Raw genomic sequence first — 27998 nt, 5'->3', positions numbered from 1 at the left:
TTTTAGGCAACTGGATCTGATAGAGAGCAGTATCATTTCCAATCTCTTCTGGCCCCACCTGGGTAGGCGATGAGCACTCCGGCCCCGCTCGATGCTCTCAGCGGTGCGATAAGAGATCTGGATGTCACTTGTATTTTACTGTTTCCTGCTTTTGCTCATTTCGAGGGCCTCTTCTACTGACTGAGTGAGGAAGAGGGGAGGTTGCTGCCCACCTCCGAGCAGGAAGGATACATAAGATTATTCCACTGATGGGCTACGCATCATCAGTGTCTAATGGGCTTCCTGCATGGGGAGGGGGTAAGGGTTACGTAAAGGAGGGAAACTGAGTTTATCCTGCTCTACTGTCTCTTGGAATCATCAGAAAAACAGGGTTGGGACTTGGAAAGCCATAGCTGCTGTTCAGCCTCCTGATTCCCTTGGGATATTCAGTGATTTCTCTGTGTGGGGCAGGGAGGAAGAGATGAGGAAATGGAGCCCTTTAAATCTTTTGCTCCCTGACTCATTATCAGCCAGTTTCCCATTTATTTTATTTCCTTTTTCCTCTCCAGGCAACTTTTATGGTTCCCATTAATAAGCCAAGGGGCTATGTGACAGGTTTTGCTTGGGTCCTGTAACATGATTTATACAGCGAATGTCACAGGTGATGTGGATGGCAAAAGGGGGTGGAGAGTCTTTAGCCTGTGATATTTTCCCAGGCGTTACAAATAGCTAGTTTAGTTCAACCTCAATAGCTGGGAAGCTGCTTTTTCCTTCCAAACTGCTGCTGTTCACACAATAAACATGTTCTCAGATACATCAGCAAAGGCTCTTGAACAAGGGAGCTTAAGAGCTCCAAGCTTCGTCTGGATGAAACTCGCCAAGAAAAAAAATTTTGGATTTCATTGAATTTATGAAGTGCCAGGTTTTGGTTGGAGGATTCCAGAGAGGTGAAATCTCCAATTTCCCGCTAGTGGTGGATATGGAAAGCAGGCCTGCCTGCTCGTGTTGTCATGGGTCATGTGTTGGTGGTGCTCAAGATGAGGTCACCTCAGGTTTTGATAATAAATTCTGACTTTAGGGAACATTTAAGTGACGGGGAGGTAAGGGGTCAAATTCCCCTTCTTACTCTACTTGGATCCTGTTGAGAGGCAATGGAGTGGGACCACAAATTGTAGATGGAAATCTGACATCTAAACTTTCTTGGGAGAGTCAATCCCCTCCATCCCCAGATGCTGGCAGCCTGACTGGACAGATTTATTGTGATTTGAGGAAAGGGACGGGAAAGAGATGTAAGAGATTGCAGGCTTCACTTTTCTTGGTCCCACGACTGAAAAATTAAGAGTCGATGTTTCTCACGAGAGCTTCGTGGATCATTTAGCTTTTGTTTTTTTGGGAGGAAATAGAAAATGTCTGTCTCCTAGATACTCATGGGTGTTTTTAAATTGGCAGCTGTTCATGCAGACTAGCCCCTCTGTAAAATGAACCCAAACAAAGTTGCTCATGGGACCAAATTATAAAAAATCCTTCTTGCTCCAATTAGCAGGAGCACCAGTATGCTGCTGGGGCCCTCCCAGTGCCCACAGGTGATCTCTGGCTGGTGGAGCCGAGCACGTTCACAGTGGTCCCCTGGGATGGAGGGCTCTCAGCCCCTCTGAGATTTGTGCTAACAAGTGATGTTTCATAGGCGAGAGAAAACTGCTCCCATTTATCAGGAAAATAGGGGTGAGGTTCTCCAGAGCAGCTGGGAAATGTGCACTCCCTCAAATGAATATGGTCATGCAAGAAAGGCCCCAGCTTTCCTTCTGCTGTTTTTGGGAGCGTTTGGGTGTGCCGTGCAGCCCCTCTCCCCCCAGCTGCTTCTCTGCTCCTCTGCGGTGGCCGGATGAGCTGGAGGTCACGCTCTTGCACTGTCCCCAGGTGCCACAGGGGCAGCTGCCCACCGAGAAAGCTGGGTTTTGCCCCACACCCTCAGCCTCCCTCTCCCATTGAATACCATCGGCTCATGTGCAAAGTATGTGACCTCCTTGGCACGACGTCTCGATGTGGCAAAACAGAGCCGCGCTGCCCTGTAATGTCAGCTCTGCACGGCAGGGCCCTTCCAGGGAGCAGCACGGAGGCATGGGGAGGAGGGTTTTGTTTCAAACAATGATATCATTGACAGGCTGGAGCGGGACCAAGATCACTCCATGTCGGTCATCAGCAGAAACAGTCTCAAGCCATCTGTACATTATGGCACTGAGCCACTCTTCCTTCGTTTGGCTTCCTCACTTGTATTTAACCCGGCTCCCAAGGCTTTCTGGGGAACAAAGCCTGCCAAGAGCAGGCTATTCCGCCCTGAGCTGGACGCTGAGCTGGATCTTGGGGAACGACTGATCTTGCCGAAAGCTGGTCGCCGTTGGAAAGGTGTGAGTGCTTCTCTAGAACATCTTGAGTGCTCTTGTGTAGCTTACCCTGGCCTCAAACAGCCCCACATGGCTGCAGTTGTGATCAAGGTTTAGCGAAGGAGAGTGCCCCCGTCCGAAAACAGCTTCTCCTCTGACTTCATCAGTTCTTCATGCTGATAACTCCTCTAATGAGGGACTCCATGCTGCCGTTTAGGAAGATGATGTGTGCTAGCAATCTGCCAGCTGCCTGACTGGATCTCAGAAGCCCTTAAATGATGTTATTTTGCGTCCAAACTTTTGCAGCTTCATCTTGAGCTCCTGGAGAGGTAGTCACCGAGACATAAAATGTAACAGAGAAGAAAGGATCAAATAGTGCTGTTTCTTCCAGGCTTTCCTTCTCCAGCAAGGAGGTGAGCTCTGTGCTCCTCTGGAAATGCTTTGCAGGGCTGAGCTGCCCTGGAATCAGCCGTTCAGCCTGGTGGCGATGCTGTCCTGAGATGATGGCAGATAAAGGCCACTGCTAAGGTTTCGGGATATGTGTCACTAATCTCCCCTGTGTATCCAACAACTGGTGCACGTGGAGAAGAGGGTCAAGACTGGCTGATAGCTTTGGTGTACTCTGAGATGGAAAGGCGGCTTCTTTTCTATTTATTACAGTTTGGTGGGAAGCTTGATGGTAGCTGAGGAAGTAAGCTGGGCTGGGAATGAGCTTTCACGGGCTCTGAAGAGAGATAGCACCCCAAGGGTGTTGCAAGATGTCCTGTTGTTTTTCCTCTTTCCTCACTGCCCTCCCCACCGCACACCACGCAATGCACTGTGATAGCCCATCTCAGCAGTGCTGCAAGAGCCCCAAGGCTCCCCTGCGTTAAGGCAGGGAAGGGTCTTCAAAAAAGGAGTGTTTCAGCTCCGAATAAGAAGCTGGATGATTCGTAGGGAGCCTACAATGAAGGATAGGAGTCAACTGGTGGAGGGAGGGTAGAAAGTACTAACATGGCACCACTCGGCCAGATGATGGATGCTTTGAGCTCAGCAGCTGCATAAGTATCCCTAAAAATTCAGGCAGACCTCTCAGCTCCTTAATCCACACTAGAAGGGGCTAGAGCCTGACCCTGCAGGTAGGAAGAGATGTGGACACGCCATGTGTTGTGTGGCATCGTCCTGTGCCCTGCAACATGGTGTGCCAGGCTCTGGTGCTCAGCACGGCCTGGCTCGGCACCGGGGCTGGGCAGCAGCGCCGTGGGGCTGGGCAGGAGTCAAAGCACTGAGGAGTCTTATGGTAGATGCTGGAGGAAAGATAAAATAGCTATTCATAGTGAATGCTTTCCAAGAATAAAGGAGCAGGAAGAAAACATAAGCGTGCTTGTTTGGGAATGAAACAAGTGGGCTGTGCAAGCCTCAGCTACTGGAATCCATGGGCTGGTGTCTAATTCTGGCTTTAGTAGCACTGGGCAGATGCACACGGGTTTAGCGTCTGCTCTCGAGATGACAGTCTCTAACACAGACCAGATACCTGCCAGAGCACATTGCTCAAGGCAATTTCCTGCGAGTTAATGCAATCTCTTGATTAAACATTTGTTTCTTGCAGCCTCATGCTGAGCAAGCTACTGCAGTCAGGGAGACGGAGGGAGTTATGTTCCATGGGATGGTGCTCCTGGGCTTATCTTCAGTTTACAGACCCGAGATAGCTGAACGCAGCAATCTCGCCTTCTGATCACTGGCAGGATCTAGTGATGAGAATTAACACATCAGAAAGAAACAAAATGAGCTTTCCTGGGCTACAAAGAACTTTGAAAGTGGAGATAAAAGCTGTTGTATTCCCGACATCAAATGCTGTCAAATACAACAGTGGCACACAGTTTTGTCTGACACTAAGCCATCGGTACTTGTTCAGGTGTCTGAGCCTTTGGGTGGCGGATGGGGGAAGCACTTTCAAACATGCTGATAAAAGGTTGTCTTTCGTGTTGCTCTGGCCTAATTTAATTAGATATCACAAGCACCCAATCCCTTATTCAAACAGAGGCTTTCAAGGTGGATTAGACCTGAGTGCCACATACCAAAAACCAAGACAGATGGAAAAATCTTTGGTTTTGCTTTTGATATAGGTTTCTTTATCCAGCCTAAAGAAATCAAGCAAAGAAAAGAAGAAAACTTTTTCTTTCTTGCCGGTCATAGTTCAAAAATCTGGTGCATGCAATGCATTAAACAGGGATGCAGGACTGAAGCGCAGCTGCAGCGTTGCTGGCACCGCGCTGCCCAGGATGCACGTGGCACCCTCGTGGCGTGGCAAGCGTGGCGCGTCGGTGGCCCGGCAGCGCCGCGGGGTTGCTGCAGAAGCCTGTTTCATAGATGGGGCATATTCTGTGATCCTCCTCCAAGTTTTTGGAAGAGAGGCCGTTGTTTTAAACCTACATTTTACCGCTGGACACAGGAAAAACCTACATTTTACACTGACACAGGATATGACCTTCTTGGTTTGGCCCCGATTTTGACTTGCTGTACTATTTTACATCACTGTTTAGCAAATGCAGATGTTTAAAAAGAAGGGGAAGGCTGTTTCCTCTGGAACCAAATCAAAACGCTTACTATTCAGTGCACAGGAGTGCCTTTTATAGACTTCTGGTCTGATCCTGGGCTGAAGACAGGGAGAATATTGTCTATATGAGGATGACACAAACAAATTCAAATTGGGGAATCAGCATTTTCCTAGGACAAAGATGTGAACTGGCTTCTGGGCAGATGTTGAAATGCAGATGGAGATTGGTTTATAATTGTGCTCAGATTGGGACACTGGAGAGAGTCTGGATTTGAGCTGAGAACTCACTCCAGTGCCCAGATGTGTCCTGAACTGGCCTGTGGTGTGCTTGGTACACTGGACTTGGTGCGCTGAATCTCATCCCCGCATATCTGGGGCATGACTTTGCAGCAGTAAAGGAAACTCTGCTCAGAGACTTGCACCCGTTAAGGGAGGACGATGATGTTGAGTTTCCAGGGTTTTTTTTAAGTCCTCGCATAAAAATTGAATTGTTCACTTGGAAGGGGATCTCGGCGCCTGATCGAACTCAGGGATACGCTCTCCTTTATTATTTTAACTTAATAAATGGCTTGAAAGAGCACTTAGGAAGATGGCTCTCTGCGCCCTTTCAGAAATGGGCGTGCTCCGCGAGAAGTGCTCAGCTCCTGCCAGGGCAGCAGATAGATGGATGTGGCAAGGTCAACTATACGTCCACCTTCTGACCCTCTGCCACCCCAGCGCGCTCTGCACAGGGAAGCACAGCCTGCGGCACTGGTCCTGCAGCGGCCGGGATGGCTCCTGTGCCACCAGAAAGCCATTAGCCGCTGCCTCCCCGGGGCCAGCATGTTAACAAGTGCCTCGCAGGCAAAAAGTGCTGATCCTAGCACGCCTAGGAAACAGAAATCCAGGTCTAAAGAAAGGTCTTATCGTCTTTTTTTTTTTTTTTTTTAATTTTTTTAATTTTCTTTCCCTCTCCCTGTATCTGCAGAAACCTCTTTGCACCAAGCTACACTGAGACTCATTACAGCCAGACTGGACAACCCCAGACCACCTCGCTGCCCCACACGGTGAGTGCAGAGAGCGCTTTCCCTCCCGCGGCGTGGAGGGGAGACCAGGGAGGGGGCCTGGAGAAGTGGGTGACCTTCTTTCTCCAGAGCCTGTCTTCGAGGCCGTGGGTCTGCTTTAAGCTGAAGTCTGACTTTCTGACCTGGGGGGTTCCAGAAAGAAAGTGTCTCCATCCCCCAGCAATGGTAAAAACGTCTTACTGTTTTGCCTGAGCTCTGATATGAGAGCCCAGGTCAGCCTCCAGCATCGCTTCCCTCTCTCTGGGTGCTGGGGAATCATTTATTCCTCCCGCTGCTCATCCTCTTGCTTTTAGTTTTGCCACCGGGTACTCCATGCTGGGGATGTTCCAGCCTTTGGGAAAACCAGCCCGGGTAAGCTGGCTCCCGTTCAGTAAAAATCCCACGAATTCCTGATCTCACGCAGGCCTTGGCTGACTCTGTGCTGCAGTGGCACAAAGATGTGCATTGGTTGCGATGCAAAAATAAGAGATAAAAACTCCATGAGATCATCTTTACTGATAGTGCTCCGGGGCGAGGGGAAGGGACGTGATGAATATGTTGGCGTTTCTGCCCCAAAGCCTCCTTGTCCCTGCCAGAGGCTGCCTTTGTCTTGCCAGCAGCCCCCAGACGGGGACTTCCCCACTGCCCGTGGCATCACCCTCTCTGGGGCTGAAGGCGCGTCCCTTGGGGCCTGACCCAGGGCCAGCTGCCATCGAGAGGCAGCTCCCGTTACAGGCAGAAAGCTTGGGATCGGCCTTAATGCTGCAGCCATCTGAGTTGCTTCCTTGGGGATTCAAAGCTCTTAATTTTTACTGGCAACAGGGAGCCGTTTGATGCATTTGCACAGGCCAGGCATGGCAGCTGAAAGGCCACGTTTCGATGCAGAATCACAGAGATTTAGTTATGATAGTCAACTGCCAAATGCAGTGGAAAGAGAACAATTATCGGAGTATCAGCAGAACTCACATGGGACTCAGTGATGCCTAAATATAGCATACGTCCATCCCCAAACTGCATTGCCAAGCCTGCTCTCCTCTGCTTTCCAGGACCACTGCTTTTACCATGGGGTCGTGAGGGGCTGGGAGCACTCCAGCGTCACGCTCAGCACATGCAGAGGGCTGCGGTAAGTGCCTGGTGATGCCGGAGCTGCGGGAACGCCTCTGCGCAGCTCCTCAAGCTCGGCTCCCCAGCAGCCGGGTTGCCTTATTTCTTTCTGGGCAGATAGACCTGTTCTCAAATGCCGCCCAGCCAAGGGTCCTGGGCATAAAAGGGAGCATGTCGGGGGAAATGCAGAAATGTGGGTATCATTATATTTTATTTATATATATATATATATAAAATATTTTTTATATATATGTATAAAACACATATTAAAAGACATGTAGATGTGGTGCTTAGGGACATGGTTTAGTAGTGGACTTGGCAATGCTGGGTTAATGGTTGACCTTGATGATCTTAAAGGTCTTTTCCAACCTAAATGATTCTATGATTCTTAGTAACCATGGCCTCCTAGCCAGCTCCTAGACTCCTTCCCGCTTTGTGCTGGCAACATGGACTCATGCAATGAGTGAGTTTAACTCAAGTCCACCGGAGCAAAAGACTCTTGTTAGTGACTCAGGGCTGCATCCCTTGCAGAGACAGGGACAGGACTGGCTACGTCCCAGCCCAATACTCTACACTAATGCAGAAACCAGCTCCTTCTCCCAGTGTTCTACAACTGGCAAGTTTTTGTGTGTGTTTTGGGGCAAAGTCTTCAAGTCTGAACTTCCTCCTGGGTTGTCAGCCCCGCTCTCTGCTTTCTCCCTGGGTGGTGCTGGGGTTGTGTGTGTTATGCATTTAAAACCTTTGCTTTGGTAGTAATGGAGTCTTTGGCAGGAAAGGACGGTCTGTATCCTCAGCAGGAGTAAAAGAAACGGCTTGTTGTGACCAAGGAGCTGCATTCATTTACACCAGCTCAGAGTTTTGTTTCCCAAACACCACATGGGCTTTATTGATATTAGTGGTCATCTGCTCTCGAGCGCGGATTGGAAGCTGTGCTGATGGGACCGGCTCCAGCCGGGAAACAGCCCCTGCCAAAGCAAACCTGAGACGTCTTAAGTGAATGTAGCACAGGCCAAAGAGCCCAGTGAGATAAACAGGACAGTGCAGCCACCTGTGGTTTACAATAAATAATCCAAAAGCAAAAGTAGTCACCGGTTTGCCTTGCTTCTGCCAGCCTGCCTTTTCCTAGGCTCTGCCTTCCTAGCTGCAGAGGAGGCAGAGATGTCTCCTTGGCGTGCACACAGGGTAGCGTTCCTGCACCCCGGAGCTGTCAGCGGTGCGCTGGCAACTCCTTGATGTCATATTCTGATTGCCAGGAAGGCACGGGAGCTGTTTTCACTCTGAGCCTTCGCAGGGAGGCATTCTGCCCATCGAGCCACACATCTTCTAGTGGGCATCAAACACGGGAGATTTCCAGCTCTCCTGGCTGTCACATACTCATTGAGAAAACCAGAACCATGTGGCTATGCGCAAGTCCCAGAGAGAACTGTGTTTTTTTCTGTTGACAAACAAAGTCTTCATGTTTTCTGGGTCAGTTCTGTTCAAGAGAAATTTCCTGAATTGGTTGAAAAGTTTCCACTGCCCCTAGAGAAAAAGCTGTACTTTAAAAAAAAATAAGTACTTCTCAGGTTAGCATCATTGCAGCACATGCTCCAATAGCCCCTTAATTGAATGTCTGAGGCCTGCTGAATAGATTTTAATATAGGCAAGCTCAGCGATTCCCCGCTCTGAACTCAAAATATTCCCATCCTTTTTATTAATGAACTGAATGGCCTGGTAAGGATAAGTGCCTTGCCAGGGTCAGACGGGAACTCAGCAGCAGAAGAAGCATTTGTCTCCGGTTGCTGTGATAGTAATTAACTTTCCCTCTTATTGCTTCCCGTTTCACCAGAGGACTTATCGTATTGAGCAGCAATTCCAGCTATATCTTAGAGCCGGTTCCCGACAGCCCAAACCAGCACTTGATCTACAGGTTGGATGACCTGAGGTTGCAGAGAGGAGCCTGTGGCTACCAGGGCACCGGGGACGCAGCCCAAGACTGGCTCAGGGACTTCACAACTGGGATGAAACCACCTCGCCAGAGGGTGAGCAGGGCTCAAACCGGGTCCATGGTTGCTGGTTGCCAAATAGTGGCTCCAGCAAGGAAATAAATGAGTGTTGGGGACCATTATGTAGCGTGAGGAATCTGGGAGGTAGCTGTTCCTGCACGGATTTGTGCATCCGATACATGAACAAATGGGTGGGCTGAGGACAGGCACATGGGCACTTGCTGTAGCTAAACTGACTGGTGACACTTCGTTGCTGTAAGTCAATCGCATCTGGAGGTCCCTGTGGTGTGATGGGGTGGGGTGAATGGCCAGTGAAAAACAAACTGGGAAAAATGGCCTGTACGTATGTTTTGCAAAGAGTTTCTTGGGGGATATTGGGGAAATAACCTGTGTTGCTGCTGCCACAGGTGAAACGGGAGACTCTGCAGGCTACAAAATACGTGGAGCTTCTGCTCGTGGCTGATTATGCAGAGGTAAGAAAAGGGATGATGTTTATACCAACTGAGCACCGTGCCCAGAGTGAGCATCCCACCTGCAGCATCTCCTGGGGCAGGGAGGGCAGCTGGGGGTGTTTCCTCTTGCCATCCCGATGGTCCTACCCCGGCTAGCAGACAGGGAGAGCTGGGTCTTGGTTACTTTTGTCCTAGCAGCCATGACTCCTCTGCTGCCACCGTCAGTCACTGTTGGCCGGGGGAGAGATGCAGGTTGCGATTTGGTTGAAGGACTGAGGTTGGGGGTCAGTTCTTGCCTCCCAAGGTACCGGTGGTGGGCCCTGGTTATCGATGGGAGAGACTGCCTTCAGGCCAGGGTGACTTGGGGGTTTCCAGGAACAATGTGCTTGTAACTCTGCAATACACTTAATCTCTAGAGAAGATAACCGTGATTATCCTCTGCTCTGAGCTGGTAGCAGATATATAAACAGACATTTTCAAGGCTCTAAATCATAGAATAGGGCTGGAAGAGACCCAGTGAAGTCAGCAATCCCTCCCCTGTCCCCAGCATGGACAGCACGCCAGACGTACTTACTGACAGTGCAAACTGCGCAGTGTTTTGCTGATCATCTAATCTCCAGCACAGACGGGAGTCAGGCTGGTCCTATTCATTATTTACAACTTGAAACTCCAATAGTGAAAGCCATGTAGTGCTCCGGGCTATAATTTATTCTGAACAAAACTAAAGAGGCAGAACCTATTTCAGCCGTCTCTGTTAGGCAGCAGGATACCAGAGAAACTATGAGAAAACACATTATACCCAGGAACTGCCATATGTTGTTCACCATTTCATTAGTCAAGCTGGGGTAGACACCCTTGCGGTGTCGTCGTTAACTGCCCTTACTGCATTTACTGTCTCCCTCGCTAGAAGAAAAGTCCCGGGTTTTGTTGTCTGTTAAACAAAAATCTAAAGATTATGCAACTTTAGTTCCTCGAATCAAACAGTTTGCTAATATTAGCTCGTTAATTGCCAGGTGGTTTAAATAGGCAGATTCGTTGGATGAGTGAGATGTATCCTCCATTTGTTGGGTGTGTGAGATGGGATGAGTGCTACAGTAGGCTTCACCTGACAGTTACCTTCTTATTCCCAGAGTAATGCGACTTGTTTTAACACATTTCAGCTCTTCCGAGTTGCCTTTGTGCTGCCTGACATGTTCATGTTGTTCAGTTTCAGAAGCATCACTTCAACGTTGAAGCAACAAGGCTTAAATTAGTGGAGGCTGCTAATTACGTAGATAAGGTGAGATCAGGTGTGCGTGAGCTAAGGAAAGCAAAGTCCAAATCATGAATTATGAGAATTAATTGTGAAAGAGGAAGACTGCCTTCTTGGGAGAGGGAATAATGTTTCAACAGTTCTCCCCAGTGACTTGGGGAGTGGAGAGCATCTGGCAGACAATTTTGTTGTTGGATGTCGGGGCAGGCTGGGGGAATCTCCATTCCTTACCTTGGAGCGCGTGTGAGCATCTCTCTGTTTTAATACATCTCCGTATTAACTGTGTTACCTAAATACTGCTTTTTGACAAAGTATTTTCTTCAAATAATAGAACTCTTGACAAGTAGAGGTGGAAGAAGCCTTCAGACATCATCCTTGCAGTGGTACCCACTGCTGCTGAAGTAAATGTCACAACTTTTCAGACCTACTCCCTTCCTTCTCCCCTTAAACTCCTTCCACCGTTCCCTTCATCCCCCTGTCCATGAAGACTTGTGCTGTTTGTACTTGACGTGGGCAGCCGATTATTTCCTTCCTCTTTTCAGGAATTTTGATGTATATAAACATGATTTCAGTTTCCAGTCTTTTTTTTTCTAGATTATCTCTCTGTCATTCATTTAAAAATGAAAGTTCAGCATCTCTATTTCAATTGAGTGTAGGTTTGTGCATGGTGCACATTTCTCTCTGCAGATCTGCGGCGCTAAGTTGCAATGCATTTCCAGAGAGAACGTCTTCTCTGGACACGTGTATCCATAGTAGCATTTAGCAGGGTTTATATACAAGATTTAAAAGACAGTAAAATAAATTAGTGGTGCTCATTTTGTCGTCTGTTTTCCTTCCTGTGTCTTAGTTTTACAGATCCCTGAATATCCGGATTGCCTTGGTGGGGCTGGAGATCTGGAGTAACTGGAATAAATGCGATGTAACCGAGAACCCCTACTCCACCCTGAAGTCCTTTCTGGCCTGGAGTAGCAAGGAGCGAGTGCACAGAAAACATGATAATGCCCAACTAATCACGTAGGTTTATTTTTCCTGAAATAACCCGTTTCTGACAAGTGGTTTGGGTGGATGAGAAATCAGTATGTGAGATTATATCGTTCTAAGATTCAGCAGATTTATGTAGTGGCCTCTCAGCCAGCGTTCAGCTCTGGCACCTGGAGCACAGTCACCTGAGGAAAAGTGGAGGTCCCAGGCTACGCGGCAGTCTCAGTACACAAGCACCAAAGTGCATCAGCTTTATTGTGTGCGCATATCACAGGCGGCTGCACGTGATCTGTCACAGCTACGTGTAGAATTTCAAGAAAATCTGAACCATAAGCAAGACCTGTCAGGGGGAGCTAAGCCCTTTGCAGAAGGCATTTGTTCCTAACTCATCCCTTTGAGACACAGGGAGCTAGCTGATGATCTGTGACTCATCCTACTGATCTCATTAGGGCCAGCAGCTATGGCCAGCAATGCAGATGTCATTGGAAGAAAAATTTGCAGTACCTCTTAGACCTCCTTACCTCTCCCATGGTAATTCATCCACCAGTAAACAGTGGTGAGTCAGAGGAGAAACCTGTAGGACTGAAATGCAGAGATGCAATGCCTTTTCCCTTGTTTTGTCTGTTTGTTTGTTTCTGTTTAACATTACTGTATTTCACCTTCAGCTAGTCATGTCCTGAGCACAATTTCCAAGGCTCCCATTTCAGACATGCTGGCAGGGACGGTGCAGAATTCCAGCTCGCCAGGCAGGAGCCAGGCGCGGCTGCACCTCAAAGGCATTATCTAGTACTCTGTCAGGTCCCTGGATCCCAAGCCGGCAAATAGTAGCCTTAAGTTAAATTAAAAAATTCAAAACAGTACCCAACTAAGGATCCAGAAATAGTCTTTTCTGTGCTTATTGCAAAGCTCTGGGAGAGTACTTTTTGTCACCAGACCATTATAAAAAATAGGATTGGGTGGTTGGCCCATAAAACAAAGCAGTAGTCCAAGAAAAATAGGTCTTAAGGCTTTGTAGCTCTGCTATAATGTCCTGTACTTGAAGGTATTACTAAAGAAAATGTATTCATGTGACACTGTGTATGTGTATAAAGCTGTGGACTGCAGGATGCATTTCTCTGCCTTGCCTTCTCAAGTGCCTCGGTGCCATTTCATGGTCTTTCTGGGTTGGTTTTAGGGGTGTGCCCTTCCAAGGTACCACGGTAGGCTTGGCTCCAGTGATGGCCATGTGCTCCGATTTCCAGTCAGGAGGAGTAAACATGGTAAGTAATTGCTAATACCTAATATGATGTTTCTTGCCAGCAGTGAATATATAGGATAGATGCCTCCTAAAGTCCAGGAAGAAAATATTTCCCGTGGAGGCCTCTAGCTCACCTGCTCAGAGGCAGGAATACCTTCAGTAGATGTTTTCTGCATGTAGTAATGAGAAGTGCTGCTTACCCCATTGACTCAGAGGTGCACAGGACAGGCACAGGTAAAATGCTGATGTGCCTTTTTAACCTTGCACAGGATCACTCTGATAATGCCATTGGTGTTGCTGCTACCATTGCCCATGAGATGGGACACAATTTTGGCATGAATCATGATTCAGCTGGCTGCTGTACTACCCCTGCAGAAGATGGAGGCTGCATCATGGCTTCTGCAACTGGGTGAGTTCGTCTTACGGGGTCTCATGGAGAAATGCAAAGGGCTTCGTTACAAGAGTCTTGGTGGAGTAAGAGGTAGAAATGCAGACTGAAGGTGGTCTGTTGCTGCCCATTGGAGCCAGTGTGTTTATGGAGAAAATACTGCTGGGCAAACCTTGGCTCACGTATCAGTAGCAATTTGCTGAATTCCCAATGAACTTTTTCCTGCCTGAGATTGGCCTTAGGTAATGTAGGGACCTGGCAGCATTTAGAAGTGGAGCTCTAAACTGTCTGGTAAAAAGGAAAATTTTCCTGTCTTCTGTCCTGAGAGACTGTCTCAGGACGCCTCTAACCCCTCATCTCTGAGTTTGTGCTTCCCACTGTGCCCTACCAAATGATCCATCGCCCCAAAGCAAGTTCAACGCATATACACACACCGCTCTGCAAAACCTGGACTGCCTATTGCCAGCAAGTACAGAGGAACAAGGGGTGACCAGAACACGTGTGACCTTGGCATGTAGAGGTTTACGTGGGTTTCTTTTCTGTATTACACACAAGATGCGTAGATAGATAGTTGATAGGGTTTCTAAAGCATCTCATGCAAAAGATAATGTGCATTACAATGTGGTAAAGAGAGGAAAAAGGATTGTTTCAGGAAAGAACTGATTTTATTAAAAGTCAGAGCAGCAGAATTATATTTCTAAGTCAGAAGATATAAAACCAGATCGACTGCTTGTTGTCTTAGGAATATGTTTTGGTTTCAGTGAGCCACAGAAAGCCTGTGTTTAAATGGGAAGAAATAGCTGGCTTTGAGAGAAAGGGGAAGCAAGAGTGACTGTGGAAACCCACAGGAATTCCAGAGCTCGTTTTGGATGAGGAACCACAACAGCTTCCATATTTCAGTCATGTGAAAATGTCAGCTCAACCCGTTCACTTAAAGCCACATTCCCTGTTTCCTCAAGCCTTCTTCCTTGGGGTTTAGCAGTTTTTAACAAAATTGTCTCCATTAGATACCTTCTTTTATGTGAATGATTTCCTCCAAATAAGGAAGAACATTTAGGTGAGAAGTGGAAACATATTGGCATGCAGGTAGAGCGTGCAATACACAACATACACTCACGCATGCATGGTCATGAATAGAGTGCATAGGTTCAAGCATTGTAGCAACAAAATTAATAATTCATGTAACAGAAAATATCCATTTCCATTGCAACAAGGCAGTAGATAGGAAAAAGGAAACGTTATTTTTATCAGTTAAATTCACAAGCAGTTTTTCACAGTCCGAGGGCTGGATTCTTAGGCTTGTTCAGGTAGAGTTAGGAATAAGCCACAGATTCAGTATTGAGCAGGTAAGGACAGCGACACTTGTCAGCTGACAAAGTGAAGTCTAATGCAACGTATTTTGTTCCAATAAAGTTTGTTTTTTAAGGCCATTATATTTGTAGACAGTCTTGCAGTGCAATCATCTTATTTTCCAATGTAATCCAGATGGGTCTGATTTTGAACACGCACACACACAAACTCACAATCCACTTTTGCACAATTTCAGAGACTTCAGAGAAGAACTTGTGTCCTTTGGCACTTGTCAGGATTTGTGTGTGCTTATTTTTGGTTCTCTAAACCATTGCCCAGATCTGTCATGATGTTTTTCTACACTGTCCGTATTCAGGCACCCATTCCCCAAGGTGTTCAACCAGTGCAATAGAAAAGAGCTGGAGAAGTATCTGCAGTCTGGTGGAGGGATGTGTCTCTCCAATATGCCGGATACCAAAAACATGTATGGTGGGAAGAAATGTGGAAATGGCTACTTGGAAGAGGGGGAGGAGTGTGACTGTGGAGAGGTGGAGGTAACCATTGTTCAGATCCAACCCTTTGGGGTTTAGTGGGACACAACGATTTCATTATGTATTTTGCAAATACAGTTATATGATATGTAAACAGCTTTTGTTTGTGCAGAAAAAAATGCATACCTTCCCTGTATGTAAGTGTATATGGAATGTAAATCAAGGTTGTAAAGTATTACGTCTTACTAAATTCACAGTATGTAGTACAATGCATCCCAGAACTCGAGGATGGTGTAATCCATGGTTGAACAGAGGTGATGAAAACTTAATTTAAAAAAGAAACGAAAAAGTGATCTTAGATGTTGTAGTTTCATATATAAGTTCACTTTACCTACAGCTCCATTCTCGATAAGGATGGGACTTCTCTTAGCACTGCATCTCACATCTCCAAATCCATACTTGGACTAATAAGACAAACGGGAGCTGGAACCAGCAGCCCAGACTCACTAGATGTAATGAGCACAACCTATAGTATCCAGTCAGTCCGACATAGGATACAATTATGCAGTACTGTAATTCAGCACATGCTGGGTACCATGAACATATTGTGGAAGGAAGGCTGCTACTTTGTTCGCCTGTAATTCGTCATGTATGAGAACAGATTAGTGCCAGCCTCACACTTCGATGCTCTGGCACTTTCTTGTCTTGAGCATCTGTCTTCTAAACTCTGCTGCATCTCGCTGTCTTCCAGGAATGCAATAACCCCTGCTGCGACGCCAGCACCTGCTCCCTGAAGGTGGGTGCCGAATGTGCCCACGGCAGCTGCTGTCATCAGTGCAAGGTGGGATCTCTGGGTTTTCCTAAGAGAGGAGAGGGAATAATGGTGGTGGAAGTGCGAGGCTGAAAAATGGAGGGGAAAGGGGAGCAAACACAGCCAAACGTGGAGTTCAGCTCCTCACCTGCAAGCAGCATGGTCTGATTTTTAGGTACAACAGCTATGAGTGCAATCAGACTAGTGGGGTCCTTTCTTCTGGCTGACTAATTGAATTGACTCCTGTGATAACTTGAGATGAGCTGTGAATGCTGCTGGAATGAAGTCACACTGCCTCTCTTAAACACTTAGGGATGGGATGAATCAGAATAAATATTTCTCTCCTTTGGCTCTAGAAGAAATCTAGACAGGGCTCTTAGAGCAAACGCTTCCTCCAGGATTAGGCTGGATGCTATCTTTGCTCCGAACCCTCCTTTCTGGGATGCAGTTGAATACCTTTAGCCCAGGTGCTTGCTGAAGAAACGCTAGCCAAGAGGACTGTATGCGTGTGACCGCTATCATGTTAAATCTCAGCTTTCCTTATGGAGGCTGGTTAAAATGTGTTTTTGATTTTGAAGCCAAAGATCTCAAGCTTTGACAACAAATGAACTCAAAAATGAACATAGGCAAACATTTCTCTTAAGCTCATTTTTGCGTTTGCACATTGACTGTGTGCTCTTACTGACCTATCCTGAGCATGTGGAAAATAATTTTCCGGCAACCCACCTGAACTCGCTCCTTTCACAAGAGACTTGGAAAAACCTCCTAGATGTAACTGTGTATGCCCTTCCGTTCTCCATGTCCATGGTGGACAGGACAAGAATGAACTGGGTAAACTCGTAAGCAAGGGAGACATAAGTTACGCATTAGCAAAATGTCTCCAGCAGAAATGACAGGCAAACAGTGAAACAAACTTCCCAAACAGCAAGGGTTTTAAGAATGGATTACACGAACATCTGATGGAAATGGTTTAGGTAAATCAGATCGTACCCTAGGGTAGAGGGAGATGGATCAGTGTCCCCTTGAGATCTGGCAGCCTTATTTTCTGTGCATGACCTCATCGCTGCCTAGGGAAGGGATCCAGTCATTAATTTGATTCTACACAGCTCACCCACTTAATGAAGTTACAGAGTCATTTGGATCACTGCTGACCTCAAAAAACCTAAGACAAGATGGGTGAAGAGATGCATGCGAGATTTTTTTCTTATCTACAAGGAGACATTGTGCAGACATGAAACCACAAAGGAGGCAAGCAATAATTCCATTTTTTTCCCTTTGTCTCTTTTTAGCTGATGTCTCCGGGAGCTCTCTGCAGGGAAAGATCAGGACTCTGCGACCTCCCAGAATACTGCACTGGCGAGTCACCGTTTTGCCCCGCCAACTCTTACCAAATCGATGGGGCTTCCTGCGACGGAGGAAAGGCCTATTGCTACAGCGGCATGTGTCTCACGTATAAAGACCAGTGCTTGCAGCTGTGGGGGCCTGGTAAGGACACTACTTGCAGAAAAATACGTTGTCCTTTGAACAGGCAATATTATGTGGCATCCTGCTATTATTTACCCTGTGTAAGGCAGTAGTACCTTCCATACCTGTTATCAGTGGCAAAGTCTGAGGAGCCTTTTCTCCTGCCTTGCTCGCTTGGAGGAGGCAGCAAAAATTTCCCATGCTCAAACCATCCCAGAAAAAGAACAACCGAGTGGTTGGCGTGGGGTGAGATGGGCTGCCAGGCTCCACAGGAATCAGCCACGTGAGTCTCTTCCATGCAGGAGCAAGGCCAGCACCAGACGCCTGTTTCGAGAAGGTTAATGCTGCTGGAGACATCTACGGGAACTGTGGGAAGGACATCTACGGCAACTACAGGAAGTGTGAGATGAGGTAGAAAGCAGAGTGGCAGCCAAGAGTTGCTCATTGGAGAAGATGCTTTTATATATTATAAAATTATGGGCCACTAGATAAAACTGATCCATGCTTTGGTTTTATTCCCTCCCTCTGCCTCCTGGGAAACCAGCTGCATCCTTGTTGGACTTAGACCCCTTACGACTGAAGCTTTAAGTTTACCATTTTCCCTGCCTTTTGCTTTTTAAAACATCTAGTTGATATTTTTTCAAAGCAACGGAAGAGAGGATTTTCAAATCTGTAAGCTAAAATGTAGCTTTCTGAGGCAAAAACTTCTTAGTCTTATCTGTGATTTTGTTGAGGCTGGCCTACCCATGGGGACAGTGAAATGGTACCATCAGTACCCATCAGACACTGTTGCTTGGGCTAGCTCTTGGGTGGTGCTTGCTCTTTTGCCGTTGAACAATGACTCAACACTGCTGCTTTAACTTACATATAGAGCTGATGCCTTCAAAACATTCAGCAAGCCAGAAATAATCACTTTAGCCTTTCCTTTGAAATCAGAGATGCTAAATGTGGGAAGATTCAGTGCCAGAGCTCTGCTTCCAAACCCCTGCAGTCCAATGCGGTGGCCATAGACACAACTATCCGCATGCAGAGGACACAGCTGAGGTGCCGAGGGACCCATGTGTACAGATCTGAGAGCGAAGAAAAGGAGATGCTGGATCCTGGATTGGTGTTGACGGGAACAAAATGTGGGAGCCATCATGTAGGTACAGTCCTGCCTGTAATGGCTTGGGGGAGGTTCAGGGTATCACTTTTCCATCTGGTAGAAAGCTCTCTGTGGTTATCAAGCCATTAATTTCTTATATCTAATGCTTTTCCAGGGGATTTTTATATTTGTTAGAAAAATAATTTCTTGGAGGCTTCTGAGAAGCAGTGGAAGAATACACACCAAAGGCCATACCTTAAGTCTTTGCCAGATGAAGTCCAGGGCCAGTGCTAAATTTGGGATTCACTAACTGGTTGAGGTTGTCTTGCTTAGAGGTGAGACACGCAATTAGAAATCAAGACACCTGAGAGCTCCTCCCCAGACTTTCCACATGGGCATGGCCAAGTTATTGACTTCTGAGCTCGCTGATGTGCATTAGCTGGGATTTAGGGTAGTGATTAAATATTTACTTGGGAACCAGGTTAACTTCATGGCCTGTTGTTCTGCCCATGGTATTTCTCGTATTGCCAAGGTGTCTGGGACCTTGCAAGTCACAAAATAACACAAGGCAGTAATATGGTACATAGCCCAAAGAGCTAACGCTGAGTTTTTGGATCCTTTCTCTGCAGGTTTGCTTTGAGGGACGCTGCCAGAACACATCCATCATCTTTGATTCTGAAAGCTGTAACAAGAAGTGCCATGGGCATGGAGTAGGTGTCTTCCTTTTCATCTCCATTTCAGATTGAAGCAGGATGGGCTGCCATTCATCTGTGGATGGTTGTTCAGCTCAGTTCTGATACCATGCTTAGGTTCGCTCTGGATTTCTGCTTCTTGATTATTAATTCTCACGTTGCTTTCATGTTTGATGCATTTTCTGGTCCGTGAGTGTCCCTTTGACATAGGATTTAAGGAGGTCTACAGGAGGGATATGAATTGCAATGAATGAAAAGCAAGAAGGGGTAATCTTACAGAAAAATCTTCTGGGCCCAGTTTAGATGATTGAATAAAACAAAAAAAAAAATCAGACTTACTGAGGGAAAACCATAGCAAAAAGTCCTGTTTAGAACAGTTTATCCCAAACTGTGCTCTGCTGTGCCCCCAGGGGATGGCAAGAAAGGGCTGGTGAGAATTTTTTATACCTTTTGCTGATGTTTCTGGCACAAAACATCTGCATCTCTCCATCCGTATGTTCCAGTTAGGCAATGGAGAGGAGTGGTAAATACAGCAGCATGCAGCAGTGTGTGCCTCCCTGAGCAGCTTGGGAGGCTCCATGATGTACCCGGCAAGGAAAGGAGCTCACCCTGCTCTTTCATTCCCAGTCTGCTTCATTTCTTATGATCCATGAAGCTGTAGGAAGTGATTGTCAGCTATTGCACAGAATCAAATTAAACGCTACAATTAGCACAGGACATCCCTAATCAGAGGGATCAGCCCCCGCTCCAGGGCCTGCCTAGATGATACAACAAATAGCAATGGGCCAAGCAATAAACCTAAACAACAAGAAATCTTCACTGGATGGAAGGGAAGACTCAGTGTCCTTCGGTTTAGAGATAAGAACAAGGGAAAGGCATTTCTAAATGCTGCTTTTCTCCTGAATCCAGGTTAGTGACACTTCAGCTGAAGAACCCTTGTCTTTTGGAGAAAGGGAGAATTTTTGAGGAAATAAAAGGCACTTTCACTCCCTGAAAAGAAAATGTTTCCAGGCACTTAACTCCCTATTTATGCCAATAAGAGTTTCTTTAGTGTTTTATCCAGCAAGGGCTTAATTTTTTTTAGCTTGCAGGTCCTTTAGGAGCTGGCACTAAAGTCTCTGAGTCTTTCCACCCCAGGTCTGCAATAACAACAAGAACTGCCACTGCAACCAGGGGTGGGCCCCCCCGTTTTGCAACAAGCAGGGGAGGGGAGGAAGCTTGGACAGTGGTCCCCCCATGCCCGAAGGTGAGTGGGACCAACTCTGCTATGGTGGCACTTCAGAAGGCCTTGAGTTAGGTTGGGAGCAGAGAGTTTTCTATTTAACTAACTCTGCTTTCTTGCCCTCAGGCCCTTCAGCGGTCGTGATAACTCTCGCAATCCTGGCTCCCGTTCTCCTTCTCATTGGAATCATGTTTTTATTCTATTATCTGAAATGCTGGAATAAATTTGCCATCTGTTCTCTAAAGAAGACCCCGCAGTTCAGGTAAATTGTCAGTGCTGTGCCTTGTCTGCTTGCATCCACCCCCTTTCAGTGCCAGGACAGAAGAGAAATTGCAAAGGCTGTGAGGAATATAACTAAATCGGTTTGTTGGCATAGTCAGTATTTGCTTCTCATTTTTTGACTTCAGTTAAAATATAACGGAAAATACAGCGAAGAAAAAGGAGAAAAATGTATAAAGGAAATAACACCTTTTTCTTTCTCTCATTGTCAGTGACGCCTCTGGAACTGGGCACGCAAACCCTGCCTTCAAGTTGAAAACCCCCCAGGAGCAGAGGAAGGTAGGGGCAAGGTCACCTTCCACCTCCCCGGGGAGAGATGCAGCCGCCCTGGGATGTGGGATGTGGTTCCCTCTCACACTGCAGTTATGGAGTGGATTTATCAAAGCGTGGGAAAAAACAGACAGACATCCCCCATTGCTGAAAGTCAGTGGGAGCTGAATGTAGCATCTATTTCTAGCCATTTCCTTAGAGGTAGGAGCTGGGATTTGACCAGGCCTTTGTGGCTGCTTGTGTCTCCTGATAGATCATCTTCTGTCACATCCCCCTCTCAAAATGGCAGAAATCACAAACACTGGGTTTATTTGCAAGCATCACTTATAATGATAATGCCTGCATTACTCTGTTCTCTTGATTCCCATTTCTGCCTCATGATCCCAAATTGTCCCAGTCTGTCTAATCAATGCCTGCTAGACATATACAACACATACCGGTGTTGCAGGCAGTATTTTCAAGGACATGGTTTAGTGATGGACTTGGCAGTGATAGGTTAACGGTTGGACTCGATGATCTTAAGGGTCTTTTCCAACCTTAACGATTCTATGATTCTGTGATTTTCTACTGTGTGGTTCAAAGACCTCATGCAGATCCTCAAAAGCATAGCAGAGAGTAAAAAGGTGGTTTGAAGTGGAAGTGCCTAACTCCTGGGATTTGTGGGTCTTCTGCACAGGCGATTGGCTTCCCTGAAATCCCATCGAAACCTCCTCCCCAGCAAGCCCCAGGGCTCCGAACAAACACGCAGCAGCCATCTGCCTTCTCCACTGGCTACAGCCGCGGCGTGGGGCAGCCCACCGGGCCAGCGCAGCCGGCACCTGCAAAGGACGTTGCCCGGCGGACACCCCCGAGCAGGCCAGCGCCTCCTGCTCCCAAACCCCCCGTCTCTCAGGTACGGAGTCGTGCCGCTGTCCTGCAGATGTGGTTTGATGGGGAGGTTTGTTCTCAGTGAGGCTGGTGAAGCCTCTCTAACCCTGGAGGGGGTGTCGGAGTTACCCTGCTCGCTGGTGCGTGCTCCATCTCGCCACAGGACAATTCCCGGTGGTCCTCCTTGCTTTGTACTGTAGCTGACCGTGACCATGCTGGACACTAGCACGCACAATTACTCTTAATTCAGGTCCTCTGATACCTCTGACCTGGACCTGAAGTCAGGTAGCTTGGATCACAAAGCAGCATTCACTTTACCAAGATAATCTAAACATTTTTTAGCTGCAAATCAAATAGATAATTTGCCAGGAATGAAAGGACTGTACAGATTTTTCCCTAAGCAAGCCCAGCGTAGCTCCTCTTACTATTTGTGTGTATTTTATCTCCTGGAAACAAGCCCTTCTGAGATTACCAGTCAGTGATAAGTCTGAGGTTCAGTACTGAGTACAGGGTCTCCATTCCTTGGGGATCATCCCAAATGGATCCAAATGGAATGGAATCTCGCTTTTGGCCATTCCTGGAGTAAAGCCTCAGCAGCCACAGCCAAATTTTGATGTAGAGCAGAAATGGGACCTTTAGCATGTTGCATAGGGAACATTAGGCTTAACCCAGACTGACCCTATCTTACATGAGCATCCTAGCCATGAGGTTATTTCGAGGGTTATAAGGAAAGGGTATTGATTTACTTCTTTTGCTGGCAGTTTTGTTCTAAGCTTAGTACAGACCCCACATTCTTACGGAAAAGATGGCAAGTCACTCAGACTGATTTAAACCCATTTTACCAAAATATTTCCCTACTAGCTTTATTAGGTTAGGGCCAGCAAAGACGCAAAAAGGGCTCAGCTACAGGGGATAGCAGGAGGCTGGCTCCCAGGCAGTCTCTCTCTGAAGGATATATAGAAGAAAACAAACCCAAAATATTTTAGTGAATGGGATTTTTTTCTAGCTCCATTGTTCCTGTCAACAGCCGGCACTTCAGCAGGAAAGAAAACTAAAAGAAAAGCAGGAAGCTGCCTGTAGTCAATAAGGAATAGGTATCCTTCCCAGCTGGTTGTTGACAAGTTCCCCACAGCCTCCGTTGTGTCCCCCCCAACGCATCCAGTCTCTTTATCTCGGTCAGACCCACTAGCTGGAACACTTTTCCTAGGATTTCCAAAAGAAACCTTGCCGTTTCTGGGTTGGAGGAGAGCCACAAGACGTAGAAGGTACAGGGGAAATAATTAATTTCACCGTTTGCTAGTGTCAGTGTCCTTCCTAGACATTTACAGCATCTGCCAGATTTGCTCTCTTGCTATTCCTATAGGAACTCTTTGGACCCGGCGGTCGGTGGGATTTAGTCTGCCTCGTCCTTCCTGCAGTCACAGGGCAAGGTCCTTGGAGAGCGATAGATCCCCAAGCATCAGCTGATGCAGCTGTCGAGCATCGCGTTTATGCATAGTCTGAGGAGACTGCAGGGTTTTTGGGTGCCCTCCAAGTTGTGAGTGCAGCTGTGTTTATTAAATCAACACCTGTAAGCCAGCGACTTAGCACAGAGACTAAGCAACAACAGGCAATTAGTTCTTGTGTGGGTAACTTCTCCCCAGGGGCATGCTTTACACTGAAATTCGTTAGGCGAATGGAAAAGATAATGCTCTGAGTATCCTATTAGGGACAGCTGTGCGCACAAACAAAGTAATAACTGATTGTAGGTGGGTGCAGGGCTGTGTGTGTTTGTATGGGCACACGTATATACACGTATATAGGTTTACAGGCATTGTATGGGCAATCGTATAGTGAGTGTATGCGTGTGAAACTTGCTTCCAACCATAAGTGCATCAATAATGTGCCTAATTAAAAGGCTCTGGAACATAGCTTCCCTATTACTTGCAAAATTCACAGCTTAAAACTTCTGAATCCTCTAGCAGCCAGAATATGCCGTGCTTTCAGCCTGCAGCTCCATTTAGGAGGCAGAGCAAGGTAACCCTGTTACCCTGTTTGGTTGTCCTTGGTTTGGAGCCAGCTGCCCAGCAGCCTAAGGCCATCTGGTCTTCATGAAACCTGGGAAGTGAAGAAGTCTACGTGTTGACAACCACTGATCACCTGCGTAACACGATAAGCCGTAGCGGCAGCCACCTGCGCTTCCTCCTTGCTTCGGAGAGGGAGAGGTCTTTGCAAGCATGGTTTTACCTGTGTCCCTTCAGTCCTTTGTCTCAGGCAGGGATGCTACAGGCTGAGTTGTGATGGGGACTCCTGTCCAGTCTCTAAGGTTTCTCCTGTTTTTCATCGTGCAGCCATTAGATTGTAATATCCCTGGGACTAACTCCAAATCAGAGACCTTGAGGTGTGCAGCCACATACCCAATCTGCTGTCTCAGACTTACAAAAAATTAAAAGTATTATCTCTGTTTTCAGTCTGGGCATCTCTCCAGGCTGAGAATTCAACACTGTTTCATTTTTGTGTAGGATATTTCTAGGCCCCGGCCACCCCAAAGAGCTCTGCCAGCTAATCCTGTCCCAGCCAGACCCAGAGCCTGGCCGGGGAACAGCCCTGCCGTCTCGCTGCCTCCTGCGCACACCAGAAACCCAGGACAACTCCAGCCTGCGGCAGAGGTAGGCACTGAGCGTGGTGATGGGAAGCACAGCACCGTCATCTTATTACCGGGGAATAAAACTACTCTGAAGGGAGTAGCCTTGCTATCATACTGCAAACACCTTCAGGCACAGCCTGGGTGGGTGGAAACGAAAACGCTGTTGGGTTGGTTGCCTTTATTGGAGGGGCCCCTGTTTTTACCTGGTCCTTATTAAGCATTTACTGGGTTAAGCAAAACAGTTAATTCAGTCCTCCACATGCCTGAGCGCTTCCCCAGATAAAACATTTGTGTGAGTGGGCTGAGCAGTGAAGATGTGCGTGACCCAGAATGGTAAGTGAAGAGCAGCAAAACAAAAGAAGGTCCACACGAGACATGAGGACCCCAGTAAGGGACAGAAACCCCCTCTAGCCACGGCTAAGCAGATGCTTTATCTGCAGGGATCGTTTCCCAAAATTGTCCTTAAGGACCATTAGTCTTTGGACCATTAGGACTTTGAGTTGCTGAGCTCAGCTCCCTGCAAGCTGGACCCCTTAACACAAAACACCTCCACTCCACACACCACAGGTGGTGTCTCCAGCCAACAACATACTTGAGGCCAGCTGCGAAAAATGGAAAAAACTGCATGAACTTCATTGGGATCCTGGTGGGAGAGTTTCCTATGTGACACATTAGGGTGTGAATGCATGAGAATGGAGACAGGCTTCCCCTAGCCCACTGTAACATCAGCTCCAGGGGAGGGAGCGGGCAGAGTTTGCTCTTTCATCAGTGCTCACCCCTCTTTTCTCCATTTTCCATCTCGCCCAGAATGGTGTCAGGACAGCTGGAGCAGCAAACGGCTTGAAAGTGGGACAGCTGGGCGCCCGTGGGCACTCATGAAGCAGCCTGTTCCTGGCTGGCTCTGACCTTCACAGGGGACTGGATGGTCTTCATCACCCAAAAACCCATTCACAGCCCCAGCCAGTGTCTCGGTTCCTCTCCTCTAGCCTCACCTGTTTTGTATCTGACTCAATAAGCTGCAGTCAGGCTTGGCAGGAGAGCCCCCAGGAACTGCACCGGTACATGCCAAGCTGAACTCAACCCTCTACTGATAGCCTTTTCCATATAGGGATGACTTGTTTGTATGGTATTTAAATGTTATTGTGCAATATCCAGTGCAGGGATGGGGTGATGGGGGCTTCACGTGTTTTTAATCAGTTATTTAATTGTTACCAGGGAGAACAAGCTGTGAGTGCAGGTGCTGGCCCTGATGGGCTTTCATGTAAGACCCAGCCCTGTTGGCTTCCTCAGCCCATCCACGCAGCTGCAGGAGCATACGTTGGTGCTATACAGGAACCGCTGCCTCCTGGGAGATCAGAAGGCAACCACTGATAACTTCCTTCAGCTTATTCTCGGTTTACAGTGGGTGGCAAGTGGGGCCACAACAGGGAGCAAACCATGGAAATATTCCTGGTTAAAATAATTTGTGGGTCGCCATGGATTTTGATTAGCTTTAATAGAGCAGATGAATTCTTTTCCCCATACAACCATCTTCAGCAAGAGCACTGCAACCTGTCTGTCCTCCAGCACTCCCTCGTCTTGCCTCAGTGCTGGGAGACCTGACAGCATCCCCAGCGTGGCCCGTGCGCTCTCCTCCGCGTCATTGGGACACAGTCAAGGTACGACAGGGAAACTCTCTGGCCAAGATAACAGAGCAAATGGCCAGAAGGAAGCTCAGCAAACGCCAGTGCTGAAGCCTCCTCTCCAGCATACGGTACCGTGGATAATCAGTAGACGCTTTTGCACGTGTCTCCTCAGGCTTCAGTCTGTGCTGAGCAGTAGTTCAGCATGGGCTGTCTGCTCCCCATACCAGTGAGAAACCTACCTTAAAATTGCCCAGGTGGTAAAACAACAGAAATATTAATATAACACATGGTGCTTTTGTAGGGCAGCTCATTTACTCCAGGTTTTTTCTCCAGGATGTGGATGGAGAGAGCTGTCTGTGTGCACTTTAAGCAGCTGATGGTTCTGACCCTGAGGACCCTCCCTTATGAATTTGGTTTTATTTTTGTCTTAATAGTTTGGGCTTTTGTATGTTTTTCTCAGGATTTTAAATTAAGACCTTTTGTTATGCCAAATTTTTTTCCTTCAAATGATTTCCTAGGAGAACACAGGGAATTCTGGAGCTATGGTTACAACAGTTCTGTTGTCTGATTTATTATGGACAAATCCTCAAACAGTGTGATTGCTGCTGCACATGTGAGAAACTGTATTATTGGCATAAAGAAAAAAAGTCTTGTCTGATGGTTCTCTTTCCCTAAGCTCTACTGGTTGAAAAAAACAGATAAACCCTGAACACTCATTAAATCTGTAGTTATATGTAGAGTATATCTGTAGGATGACTTAAACCACACTCGTTTTTGCAACTTTACTACCTCTTTCTCCACAAGGGAACAGTACACACGGTGTGTCTTGAATTTCTGGTTGATTATTCCTTATCTTGATCATTTTGGACCTTTTCTTACCTTCTGTGTGCCTGGAAAACACACCAACCTAAAATACTTCTCTCTGAAATAAGGGATGGCAAATGAAAGACATCAGCTTTCTAATCTTTATATGTCTTTTTCTATAGCTGGATTATATTACATATAAACAACCTATATTCAAACAACGCCCAAATCTGTTCTTTCTTGGGGTGCAGCTAATGCGCCTATATAATGGCATGTTTTACTGCTCGCAGGTGGAGCAGTGAGCTGGGCACGTACTGTAAATACACTGTAGTAGCACAGATTCAACCACAAGAATTTGATCCGACATCTGAGCCCTCCCTGAAGAGAGCAGCATACTTCTGCTACAACCCCTGGTCTTCATCAAATGGCCATCAAAAAGCACTAAGAATATTTTCATTGCATTTCATGTTAGCATGGGATCAAGCTTTTAAAAAATGCCCCCCAGACACACAAAACTCAGAACAACTGGATGTGCCCAAACCCTAATGGAAAACTTGATTGCTGGGATATCATAAAGACTCCAAAAGGTAGTTTTAAGTAAGTCCTTTTAAATTTTCGTATGTGTGCAAGTTGAGTGAATGAGAATAGGGAAACTGCAGGAGGAGTAAAAGATGGTAAAACCTGATTTTTTGGAAAGATAATGTTACTTGGGAGAACATATACCAAAATACATCTCACCTTCTCCTGTGCCCACATATTAATGGTTTACAATAATGCTCTTGGTGCATCTATGCAAATACTTGAAGAATGCAATTCATTGTGCCTTTTGCCTCGTTTTAATAAATTTGTCAATTGTCATTAACAAATATTCTGTCACTGTGTGCTATTTCGTTACCTTGGTTCAAATCTTTATGTGTGGCGTTTGTCCAGAGATGGCAGGATAACTGGAGGAATGGCTTTTATGAAATGCAGTTCTAGGCAGTGAGAAGGATGAGTCCCATTTACAATCTATTTATAAAATAAAATGCATAAAGCGTTACACCAGTCAGGACGCCAAAAACAAAGCTAGAGTGAATTACTTGGATTATTTTCTGCTACCAAAGGAGGTCGCTGCTGTTTTACTCTCTTCCCCAGA

At 46.8% G+C, this 27998-nt stretch overlaps 1 protein-coding gene across 1 annotated transcript in view; it reads left to right on the top strand.

Annotated features, from left to right (window-relative positions):
• Positions 1 to 27490, top strand: part of ADAM19 (ADAM metallopeptidase domain 19) — a gene marked incomplete at its 5' end in the record, with an annotated part of 37147 nt that extends 9657 nt beyond the window's left edge. The window contains 20 exons of the mRNA XM_082324083.1: positions 5864 to 5942; positions 6986 to 7062; positions 8872 to 9064; positions 9436 to 9501; positions 10688 to 10759; positions 11580 to 11746; positions 12888 to 12972; positions 13220 to 13359; positions 15005 to 15182; positions 15871 to 15960; positions 17220 to 17415; positions 17697 to 17805; positions 18331 to 18535; positions 19108 to 19188; positions 20308 to 20416; positions 20519 to 20654; positions 20884 to 20950; positions 21618 to 21833; positions 24310 to 24456; positions 25242 to 27490. Coding sequence (XP_082180209.1) covers positions 5864 to 5942; positions 6986 to 7062; positions 8872 to 9064; positions 9436 to 9501; positions 10688 to 10759; positions 11580 to 11746; positions 12888 to 12972; positions 13220 to 13359; positions 15005 to 15182; positions 15871 to 15960; positions 17220 to 17415; positions 17697 to 17805; positions 18331 to 18535; positions 19108 to 19188; positions 20308 to 20416; positions 20519 to 20654; positions 20884 to 20950; positions 21618 to 21833; positions 24310 to 24456; positions 25242 to 25313 — 2485 coding nt within the window. The 3' untranslated portion in view covers positions 25314 to 27490. The remainder of the gene's footprint in view (positions 1 to 5863; positions 5943 to 6985; positions 7063 to 8871; positions 9065 to 9435; positions 9502 to 10687; positions 10760 to 11579; positions 11747 to 12887; positions 12973 to 13219; positions 13360 to 15004; positions 15183 to 15870; positions 15961 to 17219; positions 17416 to 17696; positions 17806 to 18330; positions 18536 to 19107; positions 19189 to 20307; positions 20417 to 20518; positions 20655 to 20883; positions 20951 to 21617; positions 21834 to 24309; positions 24457 to 25241) is intronic.
• Positions 27491 to 27998: the final 508 nt, after the last annotated feature.

The sequence above is a fragment of the Platalea leucorodia genome, assembly GCF_965183815.1.
Source record: "Platalea leucorodia genome assembly, chromosome: 11".
NCBI classification, from domain to species: Eukaryota; Metazoa; Chordata; class Aves; order Pelecaniformes; family Threskiornithidae; genus Platalea; species Platalea leucorodia.
This window is presented reverse-complemented; position numbering and strand designations above follow the sequence as displayed.